The sequence below is a fragment of the Phyllobates terribilis genome, unplaced genomic scaffold (genome assembly GCF_046119375.1).
Source record: "Phyllobates terribilis strain yellow unplaced genomic scaffold, ASM4611937v1 Scaffold_11__3_contigs__length_659146591, whole genome shotgun sequence".
In the NCBI taxonomy this organism is placed as follows: Eukaryota; Metazoa; Chordata; class Amphibia; order Anura; family Dendrobatidae; genus Phyllobates; species Phyllobates terribilis.
In genome coordinates this window covers 8,191,797-8,219,273 of record NW_027362771.1, presented here as the reverse complement: position 1 = coordinate 8,219,273, position 27,477 = coordinate 8,191,797, and the positions used below count along the sequence as shown (strand labels likewise).

Here is a 27,477-nt window from a genome sequence, read left to right as displayed (position 1 = left end):
TAAGAGAGTGAAAGTTCTCCTTGTAGCAGGGGTCTACAAGTGTCACCAACCAGTAATGACTGTAACCCAACATTTTGACAACGCGAGGGTCACGGTTAAGGCAGCGTAACATAAAGTCAGCCATGCGTGCCAGACTGGTAACGGGCAAGATTTCCGTGTCCTCACCAAGATGACGACTGACCATGCTCTCCTCCTCTTCCTCCTCCCCCTGTCCTCAGGCCACCAACGCTGAACCGACGGTATGACACTTGTACAGGTACTAGCGTCTACAACGCATGATAGCAGCTCCTGTTCTTCCTCCTCCTCCTCCTCCTCTCCCTCATTGTCCCCCAATGCACGTTGGGATGAGATGAGGCTGGGCTGTGTATAATCGCCCGCTACGGCTTCTTGATCCATCTCATCATACTCTGGCTGCAATGCCTCCTCTTTAATTCTCTGCAGAGAGCGTTGCAAAAGACAGACAAGTGGGATGCTGACACTAATGATGGCGTCATCGCCACTCACCATCTTGGTGGCCTCCTCAAAGTTTGTCAGGATGGTACATATGTCAGACATCCAGGTCCACTCCTGAGGTCTTATGTGTGGAGTCTGACCTGAATATCGACGGCCTTGTTGCAGCTGGTACTCCACAACTGCTCTCTTCTGCTCACAAATCCTTTGCAACATGTGGAGGGTAGAGTCCCAACGTGTGGGGACATCACACACCAGTCGGTGTGCCGGAAGCTGCAAACGCTGCTGCAACACAGCAAGGGCGGCGGAAGCTGTAGCCGACTTGCGAAAATGAGCTGACAGGCGGCGTACTTTCATGAGCTGATCTGGCAACTCGGGGTACGATTTAAGAAACCGCTGAACCACGAGGTTAAGCACATGAGCCAGGCCTGGTACGTGTGTGATCTCACCTCGCCTCAGAGCCGCCACCAGGTTACGGCCATAGTCACACATGACCATGCCGGGATATAGGTTCAGCGGTCTGAGCCACAGATCTGCCTGCTCTTTCACAGCTGTCCACAACTCACAAGCAGTGTGAGGTTTATCACCTAAGCTTATGAGTTTCAGCACAGCCTGTTGCCGCTTGGCGGAGGCAGTACTGCAATGCTTCCAGCTTGTAACTGATGTGGTGATATCTGAGATGGAGGCTGAACATGAGGAGGAGGAGGAGGAGGATGCGCAGGAGCTGTACACTGTGGGGGCAACTCTGACTGACATAGGGCCCGCAATCCTCGGTGTGGGGAGGATGTGTTCCGTCCCAAGGTCCGACTGGGTCCCGGCTTCCACTATGTTTACCCAGTGTGCCGTCAGAGAGATGTACCGTCCCTGGCCACAAGCACTTGTCCACGTGTCCGTTGTCAGGTGGACTCTCCCAGTAACTGCGTTGCTGAGGGCTCGGCAGATGCTTTGGGACACGTGCTTGTGTAGTGCGGTGATGGCACACCGGGCAAAATAGTGTCGGCTGGGGACCAAGTACCGAGGGACGGCCACCGCCATAAGATTGCGGAAGGATTCCGTCTCCACCAGCCTAAAAGGCAGCATTTCCAATGCAAGCAGTCGTGAAAGGTCTGGGATATGGACAATTGAACACTGCGGTGGGACGTGGACGTGCACGTTGATGCTGTTTCTTGAGAAACTGCCATAACAAGTGAAGACTGAGAGGAGGGGGCATCTTTTCATGCAGTATGGACAGGGGATTGCCTTGCACACACAACAGGGGGTTCTATTGCACGCACAACAGTGGAAGAAGCAGTGGTGACACCCGCTGACACTGGTCGTGGACCCTGGGTTTCGCCCCACAAAGTCGGGTGCTTTGCTGCCATGTGCCTGATCATGCTGGTGGTGGTCAGGCTGGTAGTTTTGTCACCCCTGCTGATGCTGGCATGGCAGGTGGAACATATGGCCTTTTTGGGGTTATCAGCAGAGTCTTTAAAAAAATTCCAGACTCTGGAAGACCTACCGCTTGTACTGGCAACGTCCCTCGTGTTGGTGTTACAGGGAACGGTTGCCTGCGTTCTGTCTGCGGCCACCACACTGCTTCTTCCTGCCTGTTGGGGTACTCTGCCTCCCTCCCCCTGTGTGCTGCTGGCCTCACTCTGCATGTCCTCCTTCCACGTTGGGTCAGTTACTAGATCATCCACCACCTCCTCCTCTTCCACTTGCGCACCACGATCCTCCTCCTCACTTCCTGGCAATTGTGTCTCGTCATCGTCCACCTCTTGTGACAGATTGCCAACGTCGACTTCCTGTGGCCGTGGCTGTTCAAATATTTGGGCATCGCAACATGGGATCTCCTCTTCCACCACTTCAAGCGTATCAGGCGAGGGGCCCAAATATGGAAATGGACCAGTGAACAGCTCTTCAGAGTGTCCAAGTGTGGGATCACTTGCTGTCTGACGACACTCAGCATGGTGGGAGGAAGGAGCATCAGGGTGAGGAGGAGTATGCGGTCGAGACTCACGGCTACTAAGAGTTGACAGTGTGGAAGACAGACCGGAGGTGGTGGTGCCCAGGTAACTGGAAGTATTATCTGCTATCCAATTAATAACCTGTTCACACTGATCAGTTCTCAATACTGGTGTTGTTCTGTGCTTCCCTAGTAATTCGGTCAAGAAGTGGGAGCGAGAAGATGTGGCTGTTGGTTGTGGCACTTTTTCACCTTGGCCACGGCCCCGTCCTCTGCACGAACCATCACCAGAACGTCCACTTCCACGTCCCTTGCCACGCGCCTTGCCCATTGTAAATGAAGTAAAATAGCTTACACTTGCACTATTAATGGAAAAAGGGTAATAAAGAGTAGATTAGAACCGTGGAAGAGGAAAACCACAGTTATTGTTTACTGGGGTATACCACACTTTTTTAAATAGAGATATTTGCGGCTGAACAGTGAGCGACACACTCAAACTGCTTTTTTTTTTTGATACCGAAGGCCCAAAACTGGATAGTACAGCGATTTGACCCGTGGAACTGCGAAACCACGCTGGGATGTCGGGCCTACACAAGACTATTTTCAACAGATATATTTTTGAGTCACAACAGTCAGGAAACACTACTGTTTTTCTTTACGGAAAAAACTACCAAAAGCTGAATAATAGAGATTTTTTACCGTGGGATGGCAAAACCACAGTTATTGTTTACTGGGGTATACCACACTTTTTTAAATAGAAACATTTGCGGCTGAACAGTGAGCGACACACTCAAACTGCTTTTTTTTTAGATACCAAAGGCCCAAAACTGGATAGTACAGCGATTTGACCCGTGGAACTGCGAAACCACACTGGGATGTCGGGCCTACACAAGACTATTTTCAACAGATATATTTTTGTGTCACAACAGTCAGGAGACACTACTGTTTTTCTTTACGGAAAAAACTACCAAAAGCTGAATAATAGAGATTTTTTACCGTGGGATGGCAAAACCACAGTTATTGTTTACTGGGGTATACCACACTTTTTTAAATAGAGATATTTGCGGCTGAACAGTGAGCGACACACTCAAACTGCTATTTTTTTAGATACCAAAGGCCCAAAACTGGATAGTACAGCGATTTGACCCGTGGAACTGCGAAACCACACTGGGATGTCGGGCCTACACAAGACTATTTTCAACAGATATATTTTTGTGTCACAACAGTCAGGAGACACTACTGTTTTTCTTTACGGAAAAAACTACCAAAAGCTGAATAATAGAGATTTTTTACCGTAGGATGGCAAAACCACAGTTATTGTTTACTGGGGTATACCACACTTTTTTAAATAGAGATATTTGCGGCTGAACAGTGAGCGACACACTCAAACTGTTTTTTTTTTTTAGATACAAATGGCCCAAAATGGATAATACAGAGGTTTGAACCGTGGAAGTGCAAGACAACACTTCTGTTTCTCTAGCCTACACCAGACTATTTTCAACAGTTATATTTGTGTCTGAAAAATCAGAGACACGCTTTTTTTTGGTGGGGGGGGGGACACACCAAAAGGTTAATAAGACGGGTATTTGTGCAGTGTGAGGGAGGAAAAAAAAAAGGAGGATTTAGATGAAAAAAAAAGGATTTTTCCTGGCCCCCGACACCTGGTGCTAAGTCCAGCAATTTCAGCAACAGGAGCACACAGGACTGTAATGCAGCGTTTGCTGGTATAACCACTGTGTCTCCTATACAGCCTGCCTGCCTGGTATCTGGGATGGATATTAGTCCTGAAAAGGACTGTTTGTTTGTTCTGGCAGCCTTTACAGACCCTACACTAACTATTTCACAGTTTATATCTCTCCCTAAATCAGCAGCGCTGTCCCTACACTGTCTAATCCGGAGCGACTGTGTCCAAGATGGCGGCGCCCCATTTTAAATACTCGAGGTGACGCTGTGCGGCCAGCCAATCACTGTAATGCCCACAACCAACATGGCTGCAGCATTACAGTGACTGGCTGGCAATCCCTGCATGTTCATTGGCTCTGTAAAGAGCGCCAAACATGCAGGGCGGAGACCCAAGCTCCCGCCCGAGTAACCCGGAAATGCTCGGTGCTCGCCGAACATCCCGAGAAGCGTGATGCTCAGGCGAGTGCCGAGCAGTGTCGAGCATGTTCGCTCAACACTAGTCTCCACGATTTTGCATGGACCACTTGGCCCTAGGGAAAAAAATGGACATGTGAAGTGCCCCACAGACAGACATATATGTTTGTGCTATTCGTTAAAAAAATAGATAGTTTTTCCCTCGTACGTGAAAAACTGATGTGTGAATAAGCCCTAAGTCTCAAAACTTTTGCCATTACTGTAACAATGCCCAAAGTGTACACACAAGCATTAAAAGCAATGCACAATGTAAATACAAAACCCAAAATGGAGCACAACCCAGATGTTTTTCCTACAGCATAAGGAAAAAGGGGGATTGGTTTTGGAAGATAGAAATCTGTAGTTATCACTGACAGGCATCAGGACAGGATCATGAATCAATGATGCCGCTATCGGATTTTTCTAGGTTAAACCAGGTGACTTGCAAGTTAATCACACTGTTGTATGTCGCACAGGCAGCATTCCAAAATTAGAATGGGAAAACAGTTAATGCCAAATGCAAAAATAGCAAAAGAACAAACATTTTAATAAATGAAAAGGATCCAAATAACCTTGTTAATTAAGCGAGATGTGGCTGTTTTGAGAAGTTTAAATAGTGACAGGTAATAGTGACCCACTCAGACAGAAAGCAGCAGTACTTTCTGTATCCACCCTGCCGACCAAGTAAGAGGGCAATCACCTTTAAGTCACCACAGAGGGGCCACAGATGTTGGTCATAGTTCAGGCACCTAAACAGCTGTTTAATGTTTTTATTGGTTTCTTTCATATGGACTGCATAACCAACTGGAATTGAAGGTAGTGCATTGACATTATACAGCAAGATGGCTTTTGGGCTTGTTTTGGACGAATCGATGAAGAGTCTCCATTCCTCTGGATTATGACTTATCTTTAGAGCTTCCATAAAACTATTGATATTGTTGCATGGTACGAGATCTCCCTCAATAATGAAATATTGGACAAGATCTTTATCACAGTTGCGGAACAAAGAAGTACTTACTCTTGGGCAGATCCAAATCTCTAACAAGATTGTTTAGTTCACTTTGTGTTATAAGGTCCTGGTTCAGTTGAGGTTGCTGACAGAAAGTCTGAGTCGTGAGTGGAAGATACTTCACGAAACCAATCACCCTCTTCTTCCTCACTTGACTCTGCTGAAAATGTTTCTGGTGCTTTTGAAACCAAAGGTTCTTCTGTATTTTGTACTGTATAACCTTATACAGAGAGCATTTATGAAACTAGGTGATGCAACTGTAATTAGGATTATGTCATTGGAACTGAGTTGTAGTGTTGAGCCACCCCCGTAGTGTTCGAGTTCGGTTCGGTTCGTCGAACACCCGTGTGTTCGCCGAACTGTTCGTCGAACTGTTCGTCGAACACCTTCGAACACCGTTAAAATCAATGGCAGGCAAACAAAAACACATAGAAACACATAGAAAACACCTTCAAAGGTGTCCAAAAGCTGACAAACTGCTCAGAAGACACAACTAACACATGGAAAATGACAAGTACATATAGTCATGCGAAAATAAAAGAGGTGGAGGAGTAAAAGGAGGGGGAGACACAGATATAGGCATGTCATGCCCTTCTAAAATCCAAAAAGTGAGAAGCCGACACGCCTGTCCGCTCCTGCCCGTGCCACCTCCGTGTCGCCGGGTTTGTGCCAGAGCCGCGGTGAACCCTGATGGCCAGCCCCCCTCTCCCAATACTGGTGCCTGTCCGCTGGTGGGTCGAGCGAGCCCCCCTGTGGTGGAGGCAGCTCTAAGCTTTTTAATTTAAATTGTCTCTCTAATTTGAATGAATACACTTTAAATCCATTTACAAGGATCTATTGGAGGGCAAGTCTCATGCCAGCAGCCGCGTAATTCCAGCTCCAGTAGCGTCCACTAAAGCTGCTGCAGTTAAAAAGCTTTCATAAGGATCGAGCTCGGCTGTCCACCGCAAGGCATCCTACTGCCAGTCCCAGCCCCTATGCCTTGGGGTGCCTCCTGATGCTCTTCACTGAGTATCCCATGGTCCCGAAGCATTTCCTTTGAAAAAATTAAGTGTCTAAACTACAGGTGGTGTAGCTTGCTTAACAGCCGGGATAATCCGCTGACTAGCAGACACTGCTACTAGGCACAAAGTATTTCCTGGGCTAGATGCAGTTAAAAATTTGTAATTAGATACTCTCGTTGGATGCTGAGAAAGCATTCCATAGAGTCTCCTGGCACGCCATATATGATTCTCTTAAAAAGCTTGGGGTAGGGGTCTAGGGGACCCTTTTATAGCCAAAATCACGGCCCTGTATCGCAATACGTCACCTAGGCTGAAGATAAATGGAACTGTAGCACCCTGAGGGCTCGGTTGCTACAGACGTATTGCACCTCACCCAGAGGTGTGATATCTCACTCTCAGGTAAGGATGGAGTGTGGATCAGGACCCGACACCTGCATGCATTACACCACATTGCCGTGGGGCAGGGCGACCAATATGCCCCTGAGATGGGCACGACAGTCCCTGTCCCTGGCTGGAGTGGGGGGAGGGAACACTGAGGAAGGGGAACCCTGTAGTGCAGGAGCAGGGAGGAAGCAGTTCCTGGGTGCATTGAGAAGGGAGTATAAAAGGTGGGCACCATCTTAGTTCAGTGCAGAGAAGTCTGAGCAGAAGTGGCAGGGAGCAGGGGCTCTGCATGAGCTCTGCTCCGGAGGCGGGCCTAGTAACAGAGGCCCAGGCCTGGAAGAGGGAGAAGGAAGGAAGAGGAGCGGAGAAGGCTCCAGTAACGAGGAATGAAGGGATCCCAGGGGTGCGGACGGGCGAGTCGCCACCGCACGCCTTAATCCACCTGCGTGGAGGGGTCAGGCCAAAGGGGGAGACCGGTCCCCGAACTAGTGGAGGCAGGAAACGACCCTCAGCTAGAAACCGGAGGCTCTGACATTTTATGTGGCGCAGCCCCTCGCTACACCCGCTAGGAAGGCACCACATAGGGTCAGGGAAACTGGCGCCAAGTTTACCAAGAGGAGGCCCGAGGCAGCCGGACAGAAGTGTTGGTAAGAAAGGCCAGACAAAGGACACACAAAGGGGGTCCTGTGAAGTGCTCCAAAGTTATCTGGGAGTTGTCTGAGCCCCTCACCTGGTGAGCACAGTACGACGTGGGCAGCCGTTACCTGCAGACGTGGTCTGGATAATAAGAACTGTGAGTAAAGGCCCTGGACTGCATCACTGACTCCGTGTCGTTACTGCTGCTGCCCTGCACCATCACCCCCATCCTCCGCATACACTGCCCTGAGGCTATACTCCTCCCGTGGGGAGTTATGCTACGCTCTGCTGCACCCACAACACCAGCCTCAGCGGTCTGCCCTGTAGCGGCGGTTCACTCTGACCGCAATCCACGGGTGGCGTAGTCGGACATTTAAACATCAAAACCACATAAATAGTTCCGCCACTGGTTTGACCGCCCTGAGCCACGGAACCGGGTCGCCGCCACGAAGACTACAACCACCAGCATCCACCAAAAAGGGTCCGGCTCCGGGTGTCCCAAGGCCCAGGGGGTGCGTCAGAACATTTTCATCACCTTTCACAATCACCAATGGGACAAGGCAGGGATGTCCTCTGTCCCCTCTCTTATACATCCTAGTGACGGAGCACCTGCTCTCATCAATTCGCCATAACCCCAATATTAGGTGGATTGAGGTGGGAGGCACCGAGTACAAGTGCTCTCTATTTGCTGATGATGTCCTAGTATATATCACTCAATCACATATATCCATCCATGCTGTTATGGCTGAAATAGATCACTTTGTTACATGGTAAAATTTTAAAATCAATGCAGCGAAGTCTGAGGCCCTCGATGTCTCCCTCCCCAAATCCATATAGGATTCCATCCAGTCCAACTTTCCCTTTGCCTGGCCCTCACAGGGTATCAAATACTTAGGAATTCCTATTCATAGAGACCTCTCCCATCTATGTTATCTTAACTTTGGGCCCTTTATTGAACAATTCCATACAGACCACGGTTGGCAAGTTAGAACTGTAAGATTCACTACGTGAACCACTGGTGTTTTGTGGAAAAGCACATGTACACCGCGTTCCAAATTATTATGCAAAAAGTGTTTAGGAGTGATAAGGGAAGAATTTGTTTGTTTGTCAGTTAAACTCATTGATGGTGATGTGTGTCAGGGCTCTTTATATCACTGTAAGCAATTGCAGACACCTGTGCTAATTAGTTTGGCAGGTGTGTCCAATGAAAGGCAAGACTACTTAAGAAGGCTCTCTCACATTATTAAGCAGCCTACATTTTCTGCCAAAATGGGAAAGAAAAAGGATGTGTCGGCTGCTGAGAAGCAACAAATTGTGGAGTGTTTAGGTCAAGGCATGACTACAATCAACATTGTGCGATGATCAGGATGAAGTGTCTTGGCAATCAAGAAGTATGTAGCTTATTCACAGTACACACGTGTGCGTTCTGATAAGGGCAAATTGAGGACTCTTTCCTACAGGCAATTACGTCAGGTTGAAAGAGCAGCGGCAAAAAAGCCTTGTCATAGCAGCAGACAAGTTTTTGAAGCTGCTTGTGCCTCCAACGTCCCCCGAACAACAAGATGCAGGGTCCTTCAGAGGTTTGCAGCTGTGCATACGCCATCCTGTCGACCTCCTCTATCCACTTCACACAAGCAGAAACGGCTCCAGTGGGCCAAACATTACATGAAGACTGATTTCAAAACTGTTTTGTTCACGGATGAGTGCCGTGCAGCGCTCGATGGTCCAGATGGATGGAGTGGAGGATGGCTGGTTGATGGACACCCCACGCAAACACGGCTACAGCGCCAACAAGGAGGAGGTGGAGTAATGTTTTGGGCTGGAATCATGGGGAGAGAGATTGTCGGCCCCTTTAGGATCCCTGAAGGCGCTAAAGATGAACTCCATAATGTATGTGGATTTTCTCAAACAGCACTTCCTGCCATGGTTCAAGAAGAAGAACCGTGTATTTCACAGCAAGATCATTTTTCTGCATGATAATGCACCATCTCATGCTGCACATAAAACATCTGCATCTCTGGCTGATATGGGCATAAAAGGGGACAAACTTATGGTGTGACCCCCATGCTCCCCTGACCTCTACCCCATTCCGAACCTTTGGAGCATCATTAAAAGGAGTGTCTATGATGGCGGGAGGCAGTTCACATCTAAGCAACAGCTCTGGGAGGGTATTCTGTCCTCATGCAAAACAATTGAAGCAGAAACCATCCAAAACCTGACAAATTCAATGGACGAGAGAGTTCAGAAGCTCCTTTCGAACAAGGGGTCCTATGTGAAAATGTAACATCACCTAGAATAAAGTTTTGAGTTGAAAACTGTTTGATTTCAGTTTCTAACAACCTGCTAATGCTTATAATTTCAAAAATGACCATTTTTTTGGTCTTTATTAAAATGAAAAGGTTGATCGAAAAGTTTGGGGGATCTAAGAGTGTGGCAACCCAGTAGTCATGATTACTTCGAATTCTGACAATATGAGGGTCATGCTGCAGGTAGTGCAGCAAGAAGGCACTTATGTGTCTTGCGCATCTCGGAGCCCCAAAATTATTTTCCGGGCTAGATGCAGCTAAAAATTATTTTTAATTTTAAATCTGGTGGAGCTTATTATAGATGGCCTAATAGGATCAGTGCTGCACACTGCTACAAAGCCCAAATTATTTTCCAGTCAAGATACAGATAAACATGATTAGTAATTTGAAAGCTTAAAACGTTTGGTAGGGTGATTTTAACCAATCATCAAGCTTTTACTCTCCCCAGGATGACACAGGGGTAGAAAAGTCGTTTCGGATCCATGATTTGTTCATCTTTATGAACGTGAGTCTGTCTACATTATCAGTGGAGAGCCGCGTGCGCTTATCTGTCAGCACACCACCAGCAGCGCTGAACACACGTTCAGACAGAACGCTGGCTGCGGGGCATGACAAGATCTCCAAGGCGTAAGTGGCTAGCTCCGGCCATTTATCCAGATTGGAAGCCCAAAAAGAGCAAGGGTCCAGTGACACAGTCGTGTCTTCAATGTTTACTTGGAGATACTCCTGTACCATCGTCTCTAGGCGTTGACTATGTGTCAGACTTCTTGTCTCCTGTGGCCTTGCAAAGGATGGGCTAAAAAAGTGGTGAAATGATTCCGCAAAATTGATGTTACCAGCAGATACTGTGGTTCTGTTACGGTTTGAGTGCTGAACACTTGACGGTCCCACGGTTGGCAAGTTGGAACTGTGAGATTCACTACGTGCACCACTGGTATTTTGTGGAAAAGCACATGTAAGATTCTGCAACAGTCTCTGCTGATACTCCTGCATGCGTGCATCCCTTTCTATGGCAGGAATAATTTCTGCAAATTTACTTTTGTACCGGGGATCTAACAGTGTGGCAACCCAGTAGTCAGGATTATTTCTAATTCTCACAATTCGAGGGTCATGTTGCAGGTAGTGCAGCAAGAAGGCACTCATGTGTGTTGCGCATCCAGGAGCACCAAGTCCCTGTTGTGTTGGTGGCGAGGTAACAATCATGCTTCCTTCCTCTGTCCTCTCCCCCCAACCTCGCACAACAGAAATGTGATCAAGGTCTCCCTCATCTGATGAGTCTTCCATCAGTTCGTCCTCCACTTCTTCCTGGGCTCCTGCACCTTCCTCACTAGTTTGGCTGCTACCATGCGCCCTGGTAAAACCATCTCCCCCACCCTCACATGCCTGCCGCCTTGGTGCTGCCGACCGTCTGGACCTTGCAGATGTTAGCCCTTCCGCATACAACTCCTCCTCCTCTACTTCCTCCACCTCCTCTTGTGCCACCACCTGACTCCGAATTCTGTTTAACATGTGCTCCAGCATGTAAATCACCGGAATAGTCATGCTGATAATGGCATCGTCAGCACTAAACATCTTCGTCGCCATTTCAAAACTGTGCAGAAGGGTGCATAGGTCCCTGATCTGAGACCACTCCTCCAGCGTGATTTGCCCCACCTCTGAATCTCGTTGGCCCAGGCTATACGTCAGAACGTATTGCACCAGGGCTTGTCGGTGCTGCCACAGTCGCTGCAACATGTGCAGAGTTGAATTCCACCGGGTAGGCACATCGCATTTTAGCCGGTGAAGTGGCAGGCCCAACGACTTCTGAAGAGATGTAAGTCGCTGAGCTGCGGGATGCGAACGGCGGAAGTGAGCACACAGCGACCGTGCCCTCTGCAGAAGGCCATCTAGTCTGGGATAGTGGGCTAAAAATTGCTGGACAACCAGGTTCAACACGTGAGCCATACAAGGCACGTGTGTGACATTGCCCCGGCGAAGGGCCGCACCCAGGTTTGCAGCATTGTCGCACACGGCCTTCCCTGGTTTCAGGTCCAGTGGAGACAACCATTCATGAAATTGGTTCTCCAGAGCTGACCACAACTCCTCAGCTGTGTGACTCACATTTCCCAGACATTTCAATGTAAAAACCGCCTGATGACGTTGAGCCCTACTGCCAGCATAGTAAGGAGGTGTGCAGGATCCCTTCTGCGCAGTTAGAAAGCTTGTGGCATGACCAGACAGGCTTTGGGTGCAGGTGGAAGACCGAGAGGAGGTTGAGGAGGCAGAAGCAGTGGAGGAACTTTGACATAAAGAGGATTGACGCACAACTCGTGGGGACGGCAAGACTTGGACAGCAGCCCATTGTCCTGCTGTCACCATAGTTACCCAGTGCCCAGTCAGCGACATGTAACGCCCCTGTCCATGCCTACTCGTCCAAGTGTCTGTGGTGAAATGCACCCTGTCACACACAGAGTTTCTCAAAGAAGCGGTGATGTTGTGTGCGACATGCTGGTGGAGCGCAGGCACACCTTTCTTTGAGAAGTAGTGCCGACTGGGCATCTGGTACTGGGGCACTGCGACAGACATAAGGTCTCGAAAATCCTCTGTGTCCACCAGGCGGAAAGGCAGCATTTCTGTAGCCAAGAGCTTGCAGATGGTGAAATTCAACCTCTTAGCTTTCTCATGGCTAGGAGGAAATGGTCTTTTACTTGTCCACATCTGAGGGACCGAGGGCTGGCTATTGTGCTTAGACGGGGTTGATAAGGGTGTCCCCGGCAAACTGCCGGTCTGTGAGGAAGATGCAGGCGGACATGTTAGGTTGCCTTCATCCAAAGGTGGTGCTATCGATGTCGGACAGCGCTCAACACCAGCTGGTGTTACCACCTCCAAAGAAAATGATGACCTGCCAATCACGCTGGCTGTTGCGGGTAAAGAGGTGGCAGGTCTGCGCCCCAAAACAGGTGTGACTGCTGTCCCCCCAGTCACAGAGGATGAAGAGGCCGCGGATGCACAAGATATGGCAGACGGTGGTTGGCCCGGCCGGCTAGGCCGCATTGTAGCACACTGAGCTTCCCACTGCAACTTATGCTTCATGTCCATGTGCCGGTTCATGCATGAAGTACTCAAACTATGTATTTTTTGGCCTCTACTTAGCTTTTGCTGACAAATGTTACAGATAACACGAGTTGGGTCATCTTTATCGATCTGAAAAAATGCCCAGGCTATGCAAGGCTTAGCACCCATGTGACCTGAAGAGCCACCACGACTTGTGGTGAGAGGCAGAGTTGTGTTTGAGGATGCAGTTGTTGACGTGCTTCCAGTACTACGTCTCTGTCCAGGAAGGCGCAACCTGACCTCGTCGTCACTAGCATCTTCCTCCACCTCCTCTGCTGACCTCATCTCTTGGCTGACTGTGGGTTGACAGTAAGTGGGATCTCCGACCTCATCATCATCACCCTGTGCGTTATCACACCCGTCGTCCTCAGAGCCAACCTGTTCCTGCCCTGACAAAAAACTAAAGTTGTCGCTCCAATCAGGTATTTGAGTCTTATCATCGTCTTCCTCATTGTCTCCACCAACAGGAGTTACAGTTTGGGAATGAGGGTCTACATTATGGTCAGAACCTTCTGCGTCTGGTCCTGGATCCGACTCATAAAGATTCTGGGCATCAGTGCAGATCATTTCCTTGTCTGGATTCACAGAAGCGCTGGAGTCGACCTCTGATTCCCAGGCTATAGTATGAGTAAACAGCTCTGCAGACTCAACCATCTGTTCTACCTCATACTCAGACGGGCAGCTGGAGATTTGGGAGCTGTGAGGAAGCAAGTGCGATTTGGGTGACACCCTTGAGGACTGGAGTATTTGTGATGTTGAAGTTGATGTGGAGGAGAGCCCACTTAAAGGAGCACTTGATATCCGTTGAAGCACCTGCTGTTTTTGTGCCTCATCTGGAATTTGTAGCGATTGGCGTGGCTGTAAGAAAGGGATCTTATCACATTGTCCGCTAAAAGAAGTAGACATTTTAGTTTGGCTGGAAGATGGTCTTTCTTCTGCAGATGTTACTGTTGCTTTAACACCTACCCCACGGACACAACCTTTTTTCCCCTTCCCAACACGCCTATTCCCCTTTCCACCAGCAGCAGGCCTTTTTCCACTCATTTTGGTGGTTAACTAATTCACAACTCTGGAGTTGTTTGCACAAAAAAACAATGGATGGTAACCGAGCAGAGCTGAGTGGCCAAACTGTGGTATTAGGCCAAAACTATTGGCTGGGTTAGATGCAGAAAAAAATTATTTTGAATTTGCAACCTGATGGAGGTCAGTATAGATGGACTAATAGAGAAAGTCCGACACACTACTAGAAGGCCAAATATTTTTTCAGAGGTAGATGCAGAAAAAAATATATTCAGTTTGCAACCTGATGGAGGTCAGTATAGATGGACTAATACAACAAGTCCCACACACAGCTAGAAGCCCAAATATTTTTTCAGAGGTACTGTAGATGCAGATAAAAATTAGTTTTAATTTGCAACCTGATGGAGGTCAGTATAGATGGACTAATAGAGAAAGTCCGACACACTACTAGAAGGCCAAATATTTTTTCAGAGCTATATGCAGAAAAAAATTATATTCAGTTTGCAACCTGATGGAGGTCAGTATAGATGGATTAATAGAACAAGACCCACACACAGCTAGAAGACCAATATTTTTTCAGAGGTAGATGCAGAAAAAACTATATTCAGTTTGCAACCTGATGGAGGTCAGTATAGATGGACTAATAGAACAAGTCCCACACACTGCTAGAAGCCCAAATATTTTTTCAGAGGTACTGTAGATGCAGATAAAAATTAGTTTTAATTTGCAACCTGATGGAGGTCAGTATAGATGGACTAATAGAGAAAGTCTGACACACTACTAGAAGGCCAAATATTTTTTTAGAGCTAGATGCAGAAAAAAATTATATTCAGTTTGCAACCTGATGGAGGTCAGTATAGATGGACTAATAGAGAAAGTCCGACACACTACTAGAAGGCCAAATATTTTTTCAGAGGTAGATGCAGAAAAAAATATATTCAGTTTGCAACCTGATGGAGGTCAGTATAGATGGATTAATAGAACAAGACCCACACACAGCTAGAAGCCCAATATTTTTTCAGAGGTAGATGCAGAAAAAACTATATTCAGTTTGCAACCTGATGGAGGTCAGTATAGATGGACTAATAGAACAAGTCCCACACACTGCTAGAAGCCCAAATATTTTTTCAGAGGTACTGTAGATGCAGATAAAAATTAGTTTTAATTTGCAACCTGATGGAGGTCAGTATAGATGGACTAATAGAGAAAGTCCGACACACTACTAGAAGGCCAAATATTTTTTCAGAGGTAGATGCAGAAAAAAATATATTCAGTTTGCAACCTGATGGAGGTCAGTATAGATGGATTAATAGAACAAGACCCACACACAGCTAGAAGCCCAATATTTTTTCAGAGGTAGATGCAGAAAAAAATATATTCAGTTTGCAACCTGATGGAGGTCAGTATAGATGGACTAATAGAACAAGTCCCACACACTGCTAGAAGCCCAAATATTTTTTCAGAGGTACTGTAGATGCAGATAAAAATTAGTTTTAATTTGCAACCTGATGGAGGTCAGTATAGATGGACTAATAGAGAAAGTCCGACACACTACTAGAAGGCCAAATATTTTTTCAGAGGTAGATGCAGAAAAAAATATATTCAGTTTGCAACCTGATGGAGGTCAGTATAGATGGATTAATAGAACAAGACCCACACACAGCTAGAAGCCCAATATTTTTTCAGAGGTAGATGCAGAAAAAAATATATTCAGTTTGCAACCTGATGGAGGTCAGTATAGATGGACTAATAGAACAAGTCCCACACACTGCTAGAAGCCCAAATATTTTTTCAGAGGTACTGTAGATGCAGATAAAAATTAGTTTTAATTTGCAACCTGATGGAGGTCAGTATAGATGGACTAATAGAATGATGCTATGCCCAAAAGATTTTACTTCACTAGGTGCAGTAAAAAAATTGGTATTCTATACACAGGTGGTATATCTTGCAACACAGATAGGCTACTCCACTGACTAACACACTCTGCAATAGGCCAAAAAGGATTAGCTTTGCTAGATTCAGCCAAATGCTGTGAAAAAAACTTGCACAGCACTGGCACAGACCTGCCTGGCAAAAACTGATAGGAACTCATGTAACCTAGTCCTGAAAAGGACTGCAATTACAATTAGTCTTTACTCCCACAACCGATCTATTTAAGAGCACAGACCTCCCTGATAAAAGTCGTAGGAAATGCTGTAACCTAGTCCTTAAAAGGACTGCAATCACAACTATTCCCTACTCCCAAGCTATCTGTATATTTGTGCGAAAATTGGCTTGAAATTAACAAGGTATAGCGCACACAGCAACAGCGGTGCCGTCTAACACACAGCTGCAGCAGTGAGAAAATGGTGGCGACGGGGAAAATGGCTTGGTCTTATAGGGCAAGGACATGTGACATACACTGCCAATGACACATGCCCTTGCTTGTGTGAAAAAAAGCACTTCGCTCCGTGTGTGCGCTGCTGATAGGCTGACAGATTGCACCTCCCCACTGTAAATGCGGGAAAGAGAAAAAAAAATGGAGATCTTCATTGTTCCTGCAGAGATCCATCCCCTGCCCCTCCCCCCACCCCGCTGTACACTCAAACTGCGTATTAACATTAATTTTCATCATTACTGAGAAAAAATCCAGTTATGATTTTGGTGCACGAACAGTTATCGAACATAACCTCGAACAGCCGAATTTTTCTCAAATTGTTCGTGTTCGCCGAACGGCTCGAACACCGCCCAAAACAGCTCGAATTTGAGATTGGCGAACAGTTCGAGTAGAACAACGCTCATCTCTACTGAGTTGGCGATTTTTTTCATTGGTCACCCTAAGATGATAGAATACTGAAGGCTTAATAGACTAAATAGATGATGTAATAGAGTAGCTGCTAACAATGCAATAATGATGATGAAATAATAGACTAAATTTTTCAATAAGCTTGCATGAAAAGTGTCAAAAGTCATTACCACCTCCTGTGGATCTTGAACATTAGAGCCAATCTGCAAACATAAACATCATATTTGTTTTCAGCGCTACAAAATTAGTTAAACTCAACTGTTTTTGTCTTTTGACATAGTGCTAACCGTATTTTACACTTGCTACCAACACGAGATTTCTACGTTTTTTTGTAATTAGCTAACATTAACTTGTACTTTTAGTCTGTAGCAGAGTTTATGCAGGTGTGGTTATTGGGAGGCTGGTGGCAAGTAGGACAGGTGTATGTAGTAGTGACCTGTAATAGCAGTTGTCTTCTACTTTACGCTGCTCTAGTAGATGGAAATTCAATGGGATCCCTTAGAATCTGTTATTTTTTCATCCTAAGCCATTAGAATTAAATCTTTCAAAAATACAGATCCGACTGAGATGGAACAGAGCAAAAACCGAAGTTGTGGTTTTCTCCTTCTGTACATGACCATTACTAAAGGTTAGAAGGTTATATAATCCTATATGAATGAGATTTTGTATGAATGGCTAAAAACACCTTTCTTATTTTTGTGCTTTCGTGTTTAATTATCAGAACATCAGCCCTCTTTTCATCATTACCTTTGCACCTGTCTTTTCTTTATTTTGTATTTTGCACTTTTTTTTTTACACCCAATTCATTATTGTTTACACCTTTTGAAGTCTATTTTTTATGTGCCTTCTGTACTTTTGGTTTTATGGGCGGAGTTTAGCAATCTTCATTGTTTTCTCCTGATTCATCAATTCTGACTTTTTAAAGAATCACAAAATTTGGCACAATTCCACTCCACTCCCCTCTGGTATATTTTTTAGTATTCCAGTATTTATACGGAACGTGTGTTTTTTTGCCCTAACAAGTCCCAAAAACAATTCAAGACAGACTTTTCTCCAAATTCATGAATTTGGTGCAAAAAATGGCAAATAATTCCACAAGACAAAAAAGGAAGGTAACTTAAAAAAACGGCAAATGATGAATCAGGGCCTTATTGTTATAATATCTTATACTTCTGACACTTTCATCTTCTCTTCTGCACCAGTCAAAGAAATCTGTAAGCTACTTACATGTGTTACTGTCATATGTATCACGGTTTGTTAATGTTACTGAAACCACACATGCCTCAAATCTGAACATTCTGTTTGAATTAAACTAATGCGATATTATTATTAGTAGAGTTTACATCCTGTTCTCACCCATAGTAACATCTCAATTAAGCTCTAACATTATTTCCATTTGCAGTATGACTTCATGGAACGTTTGGATGGCAAGGAAAAGTGGAGCGTGATAGAAGCCCCAAGAGAGCGTCGCAGCATTCAGACACTGGTGCAAAATGAGGCAGTGTTTGTTCAATACTTGGATGTTGGAATTTGGCACTTAGCCTTTTACAATGATGGGAAAGACAAAGAAATTGTATCATTCAATACAGTTGTGCTAGGTAAGCATCTTCCTTTGTTATACATGCTGTACTTGTAATCTAGTTTATGACTAGGTTACAATTTCATGCCAAAGTGTGTTAGTGCTTACTTCAGATGCTTTTTTCCCCCCAAAACAGTGCCAGCCTTGTCTATTGGCTCTGTCTGGTATCACACTAAATCACCATTAACATAAAGGAGTCTGACATTTACATTAAGCACAGGGACAAGATTAGTGTTTTTTTTCTGGGAAAAAAAATATTCCTTTTTTACAATCCTGTTACCCCTCTAAATCTACATTGAGGTTGCAATTTACCATGGTTTTTACCTCTCTACATTGCTGGTCCTGTTATCTGCTGAAGATGTTATGTGCACAAATTCACACAGAATATCTATAGCTTTCCCTCCCGTGTGAATTTACTTTGAACCAGTCAAAGCTCAATTCTTGACAGCTTGTGTCTAGAGGTCCAAAAAAAGTAGCCTATGTTTTGTTGACATTAACAAAAAAGAAGTTGGACATTTCGAGATGTAGCACCTGCCCATACAATCTGAAAGGTGCTTAAACAAATCAAATTAGTTTCTGGTTAAAATGCTAATCAACTCTGCCATGCACAAAATACATACAGTAATAGTATGTAACAAAATAATACAATGAGCACTTCTCCAAAAGAAAGGCCCACAATATATGATCAGTGGGGGCTCAGCAGAAGTAAACAGGCTTTTGTGTTTCAAGTGAAAGGGGTCAGGTTGGAGTACTAGGCCGCAGAGTAAATCCACCAATACAAAGGAGCCATTATGCTTCAATGAACATTGGCGGGGCTATGGCGTTGAGTGTCCTTATATTTTTGAGTATGTCTGATTCTGGGAAGTTCATAATATTTAGTGTATTCTTGAAATTCTGCTATTCAGTAGCCTATGTATATTATTCTTAAAAGTGTTTTACTTAGCAGTGTAATTAGATCAGGGTTCTCTATCACTTACCCAAATACCAGAAGTCACATTTGAAATCACGAAGAACCTAGTCCAATAAAGAACACAAATAGGTGTTTATAGAGTATAGGTATGCACACACTATAGATGCTAGGATACCTGTATAGCTTTGGAAGCAGAAGACACTTTAGGAAAACGTCGGCGTTGCTTCCCGTGGAGTATGTCTTTGCACGTTTTTTACTGTGCCTTTTTTTTCTAATTCTATATTGTATATAAACTGACTTTCATTGTTGCAAGTGTGCATACCTTGCATGGATACCTATGTACTGCTTTGTTAATATTTGTACTCTCTTTTTTATTATATAAATTAAGAATTTTGATAGCTTAAAACCTCTTTTTTTTTCTTCTTTTTGCAATTACATATATTATATAGTGGGAGATTCCAAGCAGAAGACAACAAAAGATTAGACCGGTCACTTTTTGTTAGCTACTTCATGGCTTGTGTGATGAGTGTTCTACCCACAGGGAAGGAGTACAGACATTTAGTGGGATGAGTCCTGGCATATGCGGTCTTTCTAAAGACAGCCAGGCCAGTGGACAAGAGCACCCACTGTCTCTCATGTCTCCACAGCTTACATTTAGCATTATACCCCAAGAGCCATCACTTAGTATGATACCCTCACACAGTATCATTGTTTCCACAACCTCCCCCCTACACATAGTGTGATGGCCCCTCAATATGATGCTTCCACAGCCCATCAGTATGATGCTCTCACAGCCCCCACTCAGTTTGATTACCCCTCTCAGTATGACACTCCATAGCCTCCCACTCAGTATCATGGTCCCCTCAGCACCCTACACAGTATGATTGCCTTAGTATGATGCTCTCACAACCCCTAATTCAATGTGATGCCCCCTACAGCTCTCCCCCACTCAGTATCATGGCCCCCAATTCCAGCCTCCACTAAGTATGATGGTCTACAGTGAGCTCCCCTTTCAATATGATGACCCCCAATGCCAACCCCCACTCAGTGTAACAGCCCTCCACAGCCAGCACCTCACTCAGCTTGATGGATCCCAGTGCAAGTGCACCACTCAGTATGATGGCCCCCAATGCCAGCCCCCCACTCAGTATGATGGCCCCCAATACCAGGTCCGCACCTCAGTATGATGGCCCCATCGGCCCCCATTCAGTAAGATGACTCTCTCAGCCTTCCACTCAGAATGATGTCTCCCATTGCCCATCTCCTACTGAGTGAGTCCCCCACAGCCCACCCTTCATTCAATATGATGTCCCACACAGCCCCCACTCAGTATGATACCCTCATAGCCCACCCCCATTCAGTATGAAGTCCCCCAATGCAAACTCCCCACTCGATTTGATGGCCCCCGATGCCAGCCCCCCACTCAGTATGATGGCCTCACAGGCCCCTCTCAATATGTCCCCCACAGCTACCCACTCAGTAAAAGGTCCCTCAGAGCCCCATACTCAGCATGATGTCCCTCACAGCACACACCCCTACTCAGTATGATGACCAAACAGGCCCACACTCAGTAAGTTGTCTCTCACAGGCTTCAACTCAGTAAGATATCACCCAAAGCCCACCCCTCACCCAGTATGATGTCCCCCACATCCCACCCCTACTCAGTATGATGTCCCACACAGCCATCACTCAGTATGATGGCACCGTAGCCCATATTCCACTCAATCTGAGGGTCTCTACATCTACTGACATCAAAAAATAAACGCTCACCTTGCCAAATTCCCCTGTGTGCTGGTATGGTCTGTGCAAAGTGAGTGCATTTCAGGCTTGATGTAGTGATGTCATTGCGCCAGCAGTGCATGGTGTCTCATAATCACACTGACACTGACTAAATGGTGGAACTCACAGGCATTGATTTCATGGTGGATCACAGTGGCACCCTAATGAGGATGCGGAAATTGTGATGACGGGTGGGGGAAGGAGAAGTTGCCGAGCTACCCCGGGTACCCACTGGCTTACGGGCACCATAGCAACTGCATGGTCTGCCGTTATGAGCGGCACGCCCCTGGTGTGCATGGGCACATACCCGATCTCTTGCAGACCCCAGGCTTTGAGTAGGATTTCTGTAATCTCTACCCCTTTTCTATATTTTCCTTTCCAATCCATAGGGAGTAGGGGTAATTTGTGTTATATATATACATATATATATATATATATATATATATATATATATATACACATACATACACAGTATATATATGTGTATATATATCTATTGTAAGATGGCCGCTGGACATGTTCTTGAGGGGAGATATGTATCGCTGAGGTTGGTAGCTTCAGTGATGTAAAACCGGGAAGCATGCTCCAGCACACATAGTGCTGAGAGGGTTAATAGGGCGTATCAGGGCTGTTTTTTACGACCAGTCAGAAGGGATGGTAGGGATTGGCTGCTCACATATCCCCACCCCAGGGCGTGTGTATAAAATGGAGACTGAGTGTCTCATTCAGTGTCTGTGGGTGGAGGTGTAGAGACCTCCAAGGAGTCTGTGATACAGGACACTGACTGTGAGCGGGTGAACCTGCAGTATTGTATGGACTAGTTATTTTCATGTTTTGTTAATCTGTGCCAGACAAGGCTGTCTTTTGTTTACCTTGCAAGTTCGGTTTATGAGGCCTGAATAAACCCCCCTTGGACATTTTTAAGAAACTGACTCCTGTGCTACCTCAAAAGCAGCACCAAACCCTACAATTGGTGCTAGAATCACGGGCACGAATCCCAAGGGGCAGTGTGACTGCTACAGAAAACCATTTATGTCCTGGGTGAAGGCTGCCAACCAGCAAGGGGCGTCCGGCAACATGGAGGAGCTGATAAAGCAACTGGTGCAGGCTAACCTTCAGCAGCATCAACAGTAGCAGCATCAGTGGCAACAGCAGAAGTAGATGCAGCAAGTGCAGCACAAGCAGCAGATGGAGCTCCTGGCAGAGGTGATCCGTGCAAGGCAACCGCCCCACCCCCAACTCCAGGTGATGACTCTCACGTGAGGAAAACGGTAAGAAGAGCATTACAAAAGATGAACCCGAGTGATGACGTTGAGGTGTTCCTGACGGTCTTTGAGAGGGTGGCAGAGGGGGAGAAATTGCCTCTGAAGCAGTGGGCGGAGGTTTTGGCGCCATATTTAACAGGCGAGCCGCAGAAAGCCTATTATGAATTGGCCTTGCAGGATGCAAAAGAGTAAACCGGAAATCTTGCCGCGCTTAGGATTGAATCTGACTGTCAGGGTGCAACGGGTGCACCACTGGGCCTATTGCAGTGACAAATCTCCCCGGTCCAAATTGTTCGACCTCCTACACCTGGTCCAAAAGTGGTTGAAACCTGAATCTTCCTTCCCAGAGCAGATGGTGAAAAGGGTCGTCATGGACAGGTTCATACATTCCCTGCCGAGGTTGGTGCAAGCCTGGGTGGCCCAGGGAGATCCCCGTAATGCCAGGCACTTGGTGGAGTTGGTGGAAAGATACCAGGTGGTAGAGAGTTCTTTGGGGAAGCCAGGGGTCGTAGCGTCTCCATACTGGGGTTCCCAAAAAGGGGGCGGAAACCCAAAAGAGGGGGACTAGAGCCAAATCTGGGGGGTGTCCTAGAGCCCAGGAAGGGTCTGAGTTGCTGCCAAAGATCCTGCCCAATAGCATAGTATGTTGTAGATGTCACACCCCAGGTCACATAGCCTCCCATTGCCCCATGACTAACGTGCCAATGGACTGTAGCACAGGATGGCGCTGCTCGTACTTTGCATATCCTGCCTGCAGTGCTGTCCCTCAACCAGGGGTGGGACTGCAGGCATGCCTCGTGTCATTGAATAGAGTGCAAGTGACTGCTTTGTTAGACTCAGGGAATTTGGTAACCCTAGTAAGGGCCACATTTCCTCATCGGCTGGTTCTGGGGAAAAAGGTCAGTGTCCGTTGTATCCATGGGGACGCTAAGGACTACCCTATGGCCCAAGTGGTCATAGACACAAATAGTGGTGCCGAGTCCCATGAGGTGGGAGTAGTCAAGGAACTGTTCCATCCTGCTATAATAGGGCGGGACTTTGTCCTGTTTTGGGACTTGTGGGAGAAAGGGAGGAAGTCGGGTTGTCCGGACAACAACCAGGTCGCTCCTGAATAAACCTCATCGCAGGACGCTGCCGGGTTTCCTTTTTGTGTGCTTGTTGGGGAAGAGGATGAGGAAGCATCCCCGGAGGCCAACATCCCTGAGCTGGAGGTGTCTGGGGGAAACTTTGGTACCGTCCAGCTCAGAGACCTTACTCTAAAAGGGTCGTTTGATAATGTCACTGTCCTGAATGGCGTTGCTCAAGAGCCGGGGGCTGACACTCAATATCCGCACTTTGCTGTAAATGGAGGGTTACTATATCGGGTCACCAAGCTCAGAGGGGAGGTAATCGAGCAGTTACTAGTGCCTGGGCCGTACAGACGCAGGGTGTTAGATATGGCCCATACACATGTGTTGGGTGGTCAGCTGGGGGTAGAGAAACGCAGGAAAGGATCCTCCAGAGGTTCTATTTGCCCGGTTGTCACCGAGAAATTGTAACATTTTTGTAGGTCATGTCCCACCTACCAACTGACCTCCCCAGTGGTCCACTTCTGGAGCCCCTTAGTGCCGTTGCCAATCATTGAGGTGTCATTTGATCGCATAGCCATGGATCTAGTGAGACCCCTCGTCAAATCCGCAAGAGGACATTAGTATATCCTAGTGGTACTGGACTATGCTACACGGTATCCGGAGGTCGTGCCACTATGTAACTTCTCTGACAAATATATAGCCCTGGAGTTGGTCCACATATTTTCAAGAACGGGGTTGCCTAAGGAGATCCTAACGGACCAAGGGACCCCATTTATTATGTCAAGGGTAATGAGGGAGTTGTGCAAAACCCTGCAAATCACACAACTCAGGACATCAGCCTACCACCCACAGGCAGATGGCTTAGTGGAGAGGTTTAATAAAACCTTGAAGGCCATATTAAAGAAGGTGGTAGAGAAAGACAACTGGGACTGTCTACTGCCGTACCTTCTGTTCTTCACTAGAGAAGTCCCACAGGCATCTACTGGATTCTCTCCGTTTGAGCTGTTATATGGTCGACAACCCCGCGGACTCCTGGATGTAGCAAAGGAGACCTGGGAGGCAGAGTCTATAACCTACAGGAGTGTAATTGAACATGTGGCCCAGATGCAAGAGAGTATTGCAGAGGTGATGGCCATTGTGAAAGAACATCTCTTCAAAGCAGTGAGTGTGTACAATAGATCAGCGAAGCGAGGGTGAGACACTTCAACCCTGGTGATTGGGTACTTTTGCTGGTACCTATGGTGGAAAGCAAATTCCTATCCAAGTGGCAGGGCCCCTATGAAGTGGTTAAAAAGGTTGGCGACGTCAACTACAGTACAGACCAAAAGTTTGGACACACCTTCTCATTTAAAGATTTTTCTGTATTTTCATGACTATGAAAATTGTACATTCACACTGAAGACATCAAAACTATGAATTAACACATGTGGAATTATATACTTAACAAAAAAGTGTGAAACAACTGAAAATATGTCTTATATTCTAGGTTCTTCAAAGTAGCCACCTTTTGCTTTGATAACTGCTTTGCACACTCTTGGCATTCTCTTGATGAGCTTCAAGAGGTAGTCACCGGAAATGGTCTTCCAACAATCTTGAAGGAGTTCCCAGAGATGCTTAGCACTTTTTGGCCCTTTTGCCTTCACTCTGCGGTCCAACTCACCCCAAACCATCCCGATTGGGTTCAGGTCTGCTGACTGTGGAGGCCAGGTCATCTGGTGTAGCACCCCATCACTCTCTTTCTTGGTCAAATAGCCCTTACACAGCTTGGAGGTGTGTTTGGGGTCATTGTCCTGTTGAAAAATAAATGATGGTCCAACTAAACGCAAACCGAATGGAATAGCATGCCGCTGCAAGATGCTGTGGTAGCCATGCTGGTTCAGTATGCCTTCAATTTTGAATAAATCCCCAACAGTGTCACCAGCAAAGCACCCCCACACCATCACACCTCCTCCTCCATGCTTCACGGTGGGAACCAGGCATGTAGAGTCCATCCGTTCACCTTTTCTGCGTCGCACAAAGACACAGTGCTTGGAACCAAAGATCTCAAATTTGGACTCATCAGACCAAAGCACAGATTTCCACTGGTCTAATGTCCATTCCTTGTGTTCTTTAGTCCAAACAAGTCTCTTCTGCTTGTTGCCTGTTCTTAGCAGTGATTTCCTAGCAGCTATTTTACCATGAATGCACAAAGTCTCCTCTTAACAGTTGTTGAAGAGATGTGTCTGCTGCTAGAACTCTGTGTGGCATTGACCTGGTCTCTAATCTGAGCTGCTGTTAACATGCGATTTCTGAGGCTGGTGACTCGGATAAACTTATCCTCTGAAGCAAAGGTGACTCTTGGTCTTCCTTTCCGGGGGCGGTCCTCATGTGAGCCAGTTTCTTTGTAGCGCTTGATGGTTTTTGCAACTGCACTTGGGGACACTTTTAAAGCTTTCCCAATTTTTCGCACTGACTGACCTTCATTTTTTAAAGTAATGATGGCCACTCGTTTTTCTGTACTTAGCTGCTTTTTTCTTGCCATAATACAAATTCTAACAGTCTATTCAGTAGGACTATCAGCTGTGTATCCACCAGACTTCTGCACAACAAAACTGATTGTCCCAACCCCATTTATAAGGCTAGAAATTCCACTTATTAAACCTGACAGGGCACACCTGTGAAGTGAAAACAATTTCCGGTGACTACCTCTTGAAGCTCATCAAGAGAATGCCAAGAGTGTGCAAAGCAGTCATCAAAGCAAAAGGTGGCTACTTTGAAGAACCTAGAATATAAGACATGTTTTCAGTTGTTTCACACTTTTTTGTTAAGTATATAATTCCACATGTGTTAATTCATAGTTTTGATGCCTTCAGTGTGAATGTACAATTTTCATAGTCATGAAAATACAGAAAAATCTTTAAATGAGAAGGTGTGTCCAAACTTTTGGTCTGTACTGTATATGGTCCACCAACCAGGAAGAAGGAAGCCCTACCAGGTGTACCACCTCAGCCTCATTAAGCCATGGCGAGACAGGGAGCCTATGAAAGCCCCGTGTTTGGTGGCGAAGACCGAAACCAAAATAGATTAAGTCAAGGTTGCAGAGTTGCTGTCACGTGTCCAGAAGCAACAATGCCGAGAGTTGCTGCAGCTGAACAGGGACCTGTTCTCGAATCTACCGGGCTGTACTCAGGTCATAGAGCATGAAGTGCTTACGGTGTCTCATGTTCGAGTGAATATGAAGCCATATCAGATTCCTGAAGCCCGCTGAAAAGTAATCTCAATGGAGGTGAAGCGCATGCTGAATCTGGGGGTCATCGAAGAGTCCAAGATTGGCTTGTCCAATCCCATAGTCTTAGTGCTGAAACCAGATGGAGAATGGCGGTTCTGCAATGACTATAGGAAACTGAATGAGGTCTCTAAGTTTAATTCATGCCCAATGCCCAGGGTAGATGAACTAATTGAAAGGCTAGGGCCGGCCAGGTACATTACCACCCTTCACCTCACAAAACGGTATTGGCAGATTCCTATGCCCCAAGAGGCCAAATAGAAGACTGCCTTTTCAACACCAGATGGGTGTTTCCAATATACCAGGATGCCGTTTAAGTTGCAAGGAGCACCAGCTACCTTCCAGAGAGCCATGGACCGGATCTTAGCTCTCCACAATTAGTATGCAGCAGCCTACCTGGATGATATCGTGATCTACAGCCAGGATTGGGGTAGCCATCCGAGCAAAGTCTAGGCGATATTCGATGCTCTACGGAAGGCGGGGTTTTCCATCAACCCGAAGAAATGTGCTATGGGCATGAAGGAGTCCAGATATTTGGGCTATGTTGTAGGTAGAGGCGTGATAAAGCCCCAAGTAAATAAAATTGATGTGATCTGGGGTTGGCCATAACCTTTCACAAAAAGCATGTCAGAGCGTTCCTGGGCATTATGGGCTACTACCGCCAGTTCATCCCTAACTTCGCCATGACAGCCGCCCCTTTGACAGACCTCCTTAAGGGGATAAAATCAGCTATGGCTAAGTGGCCTCCAGAAACCGAGACGGCCTTTCAGGAACTCAAGCAAACCCTGTGTAAACAGCCGGTATTGGAGGCACCGGATTTCTCGAAGGAGTTTGTGGTCCA

At 46.3% G+C, this 27,477-nt stretch overlaps 1 protein-coding gene across 11 annotated transcripts in view; it reads left to right on the top strand.

The window, feature by feature from the left end:
• Nucleotides 1-27,477, top strand: part of TENM2 (teneurin transmembrane protein 2) — a 2,544,132-nt gene that overhangs the window by 1,635,658 nt on the left and 880,997 nt on the right. For all 11 annotated transcript variants that reach the window (XM_073651122.1, XM_073651120.1, XM_073651119.1 and 8 more), the window contains one exon: nucleotides 18,171-18,366. In XM_073651122.1, the coding sequence (XP_073507223.1) occupies nucleotides 18,171-18,366 (196 nt within the window). The remainder of the gene's footprint in view (nucleotides 1-18,170; nucleotides 18,367-27,477) is intronic.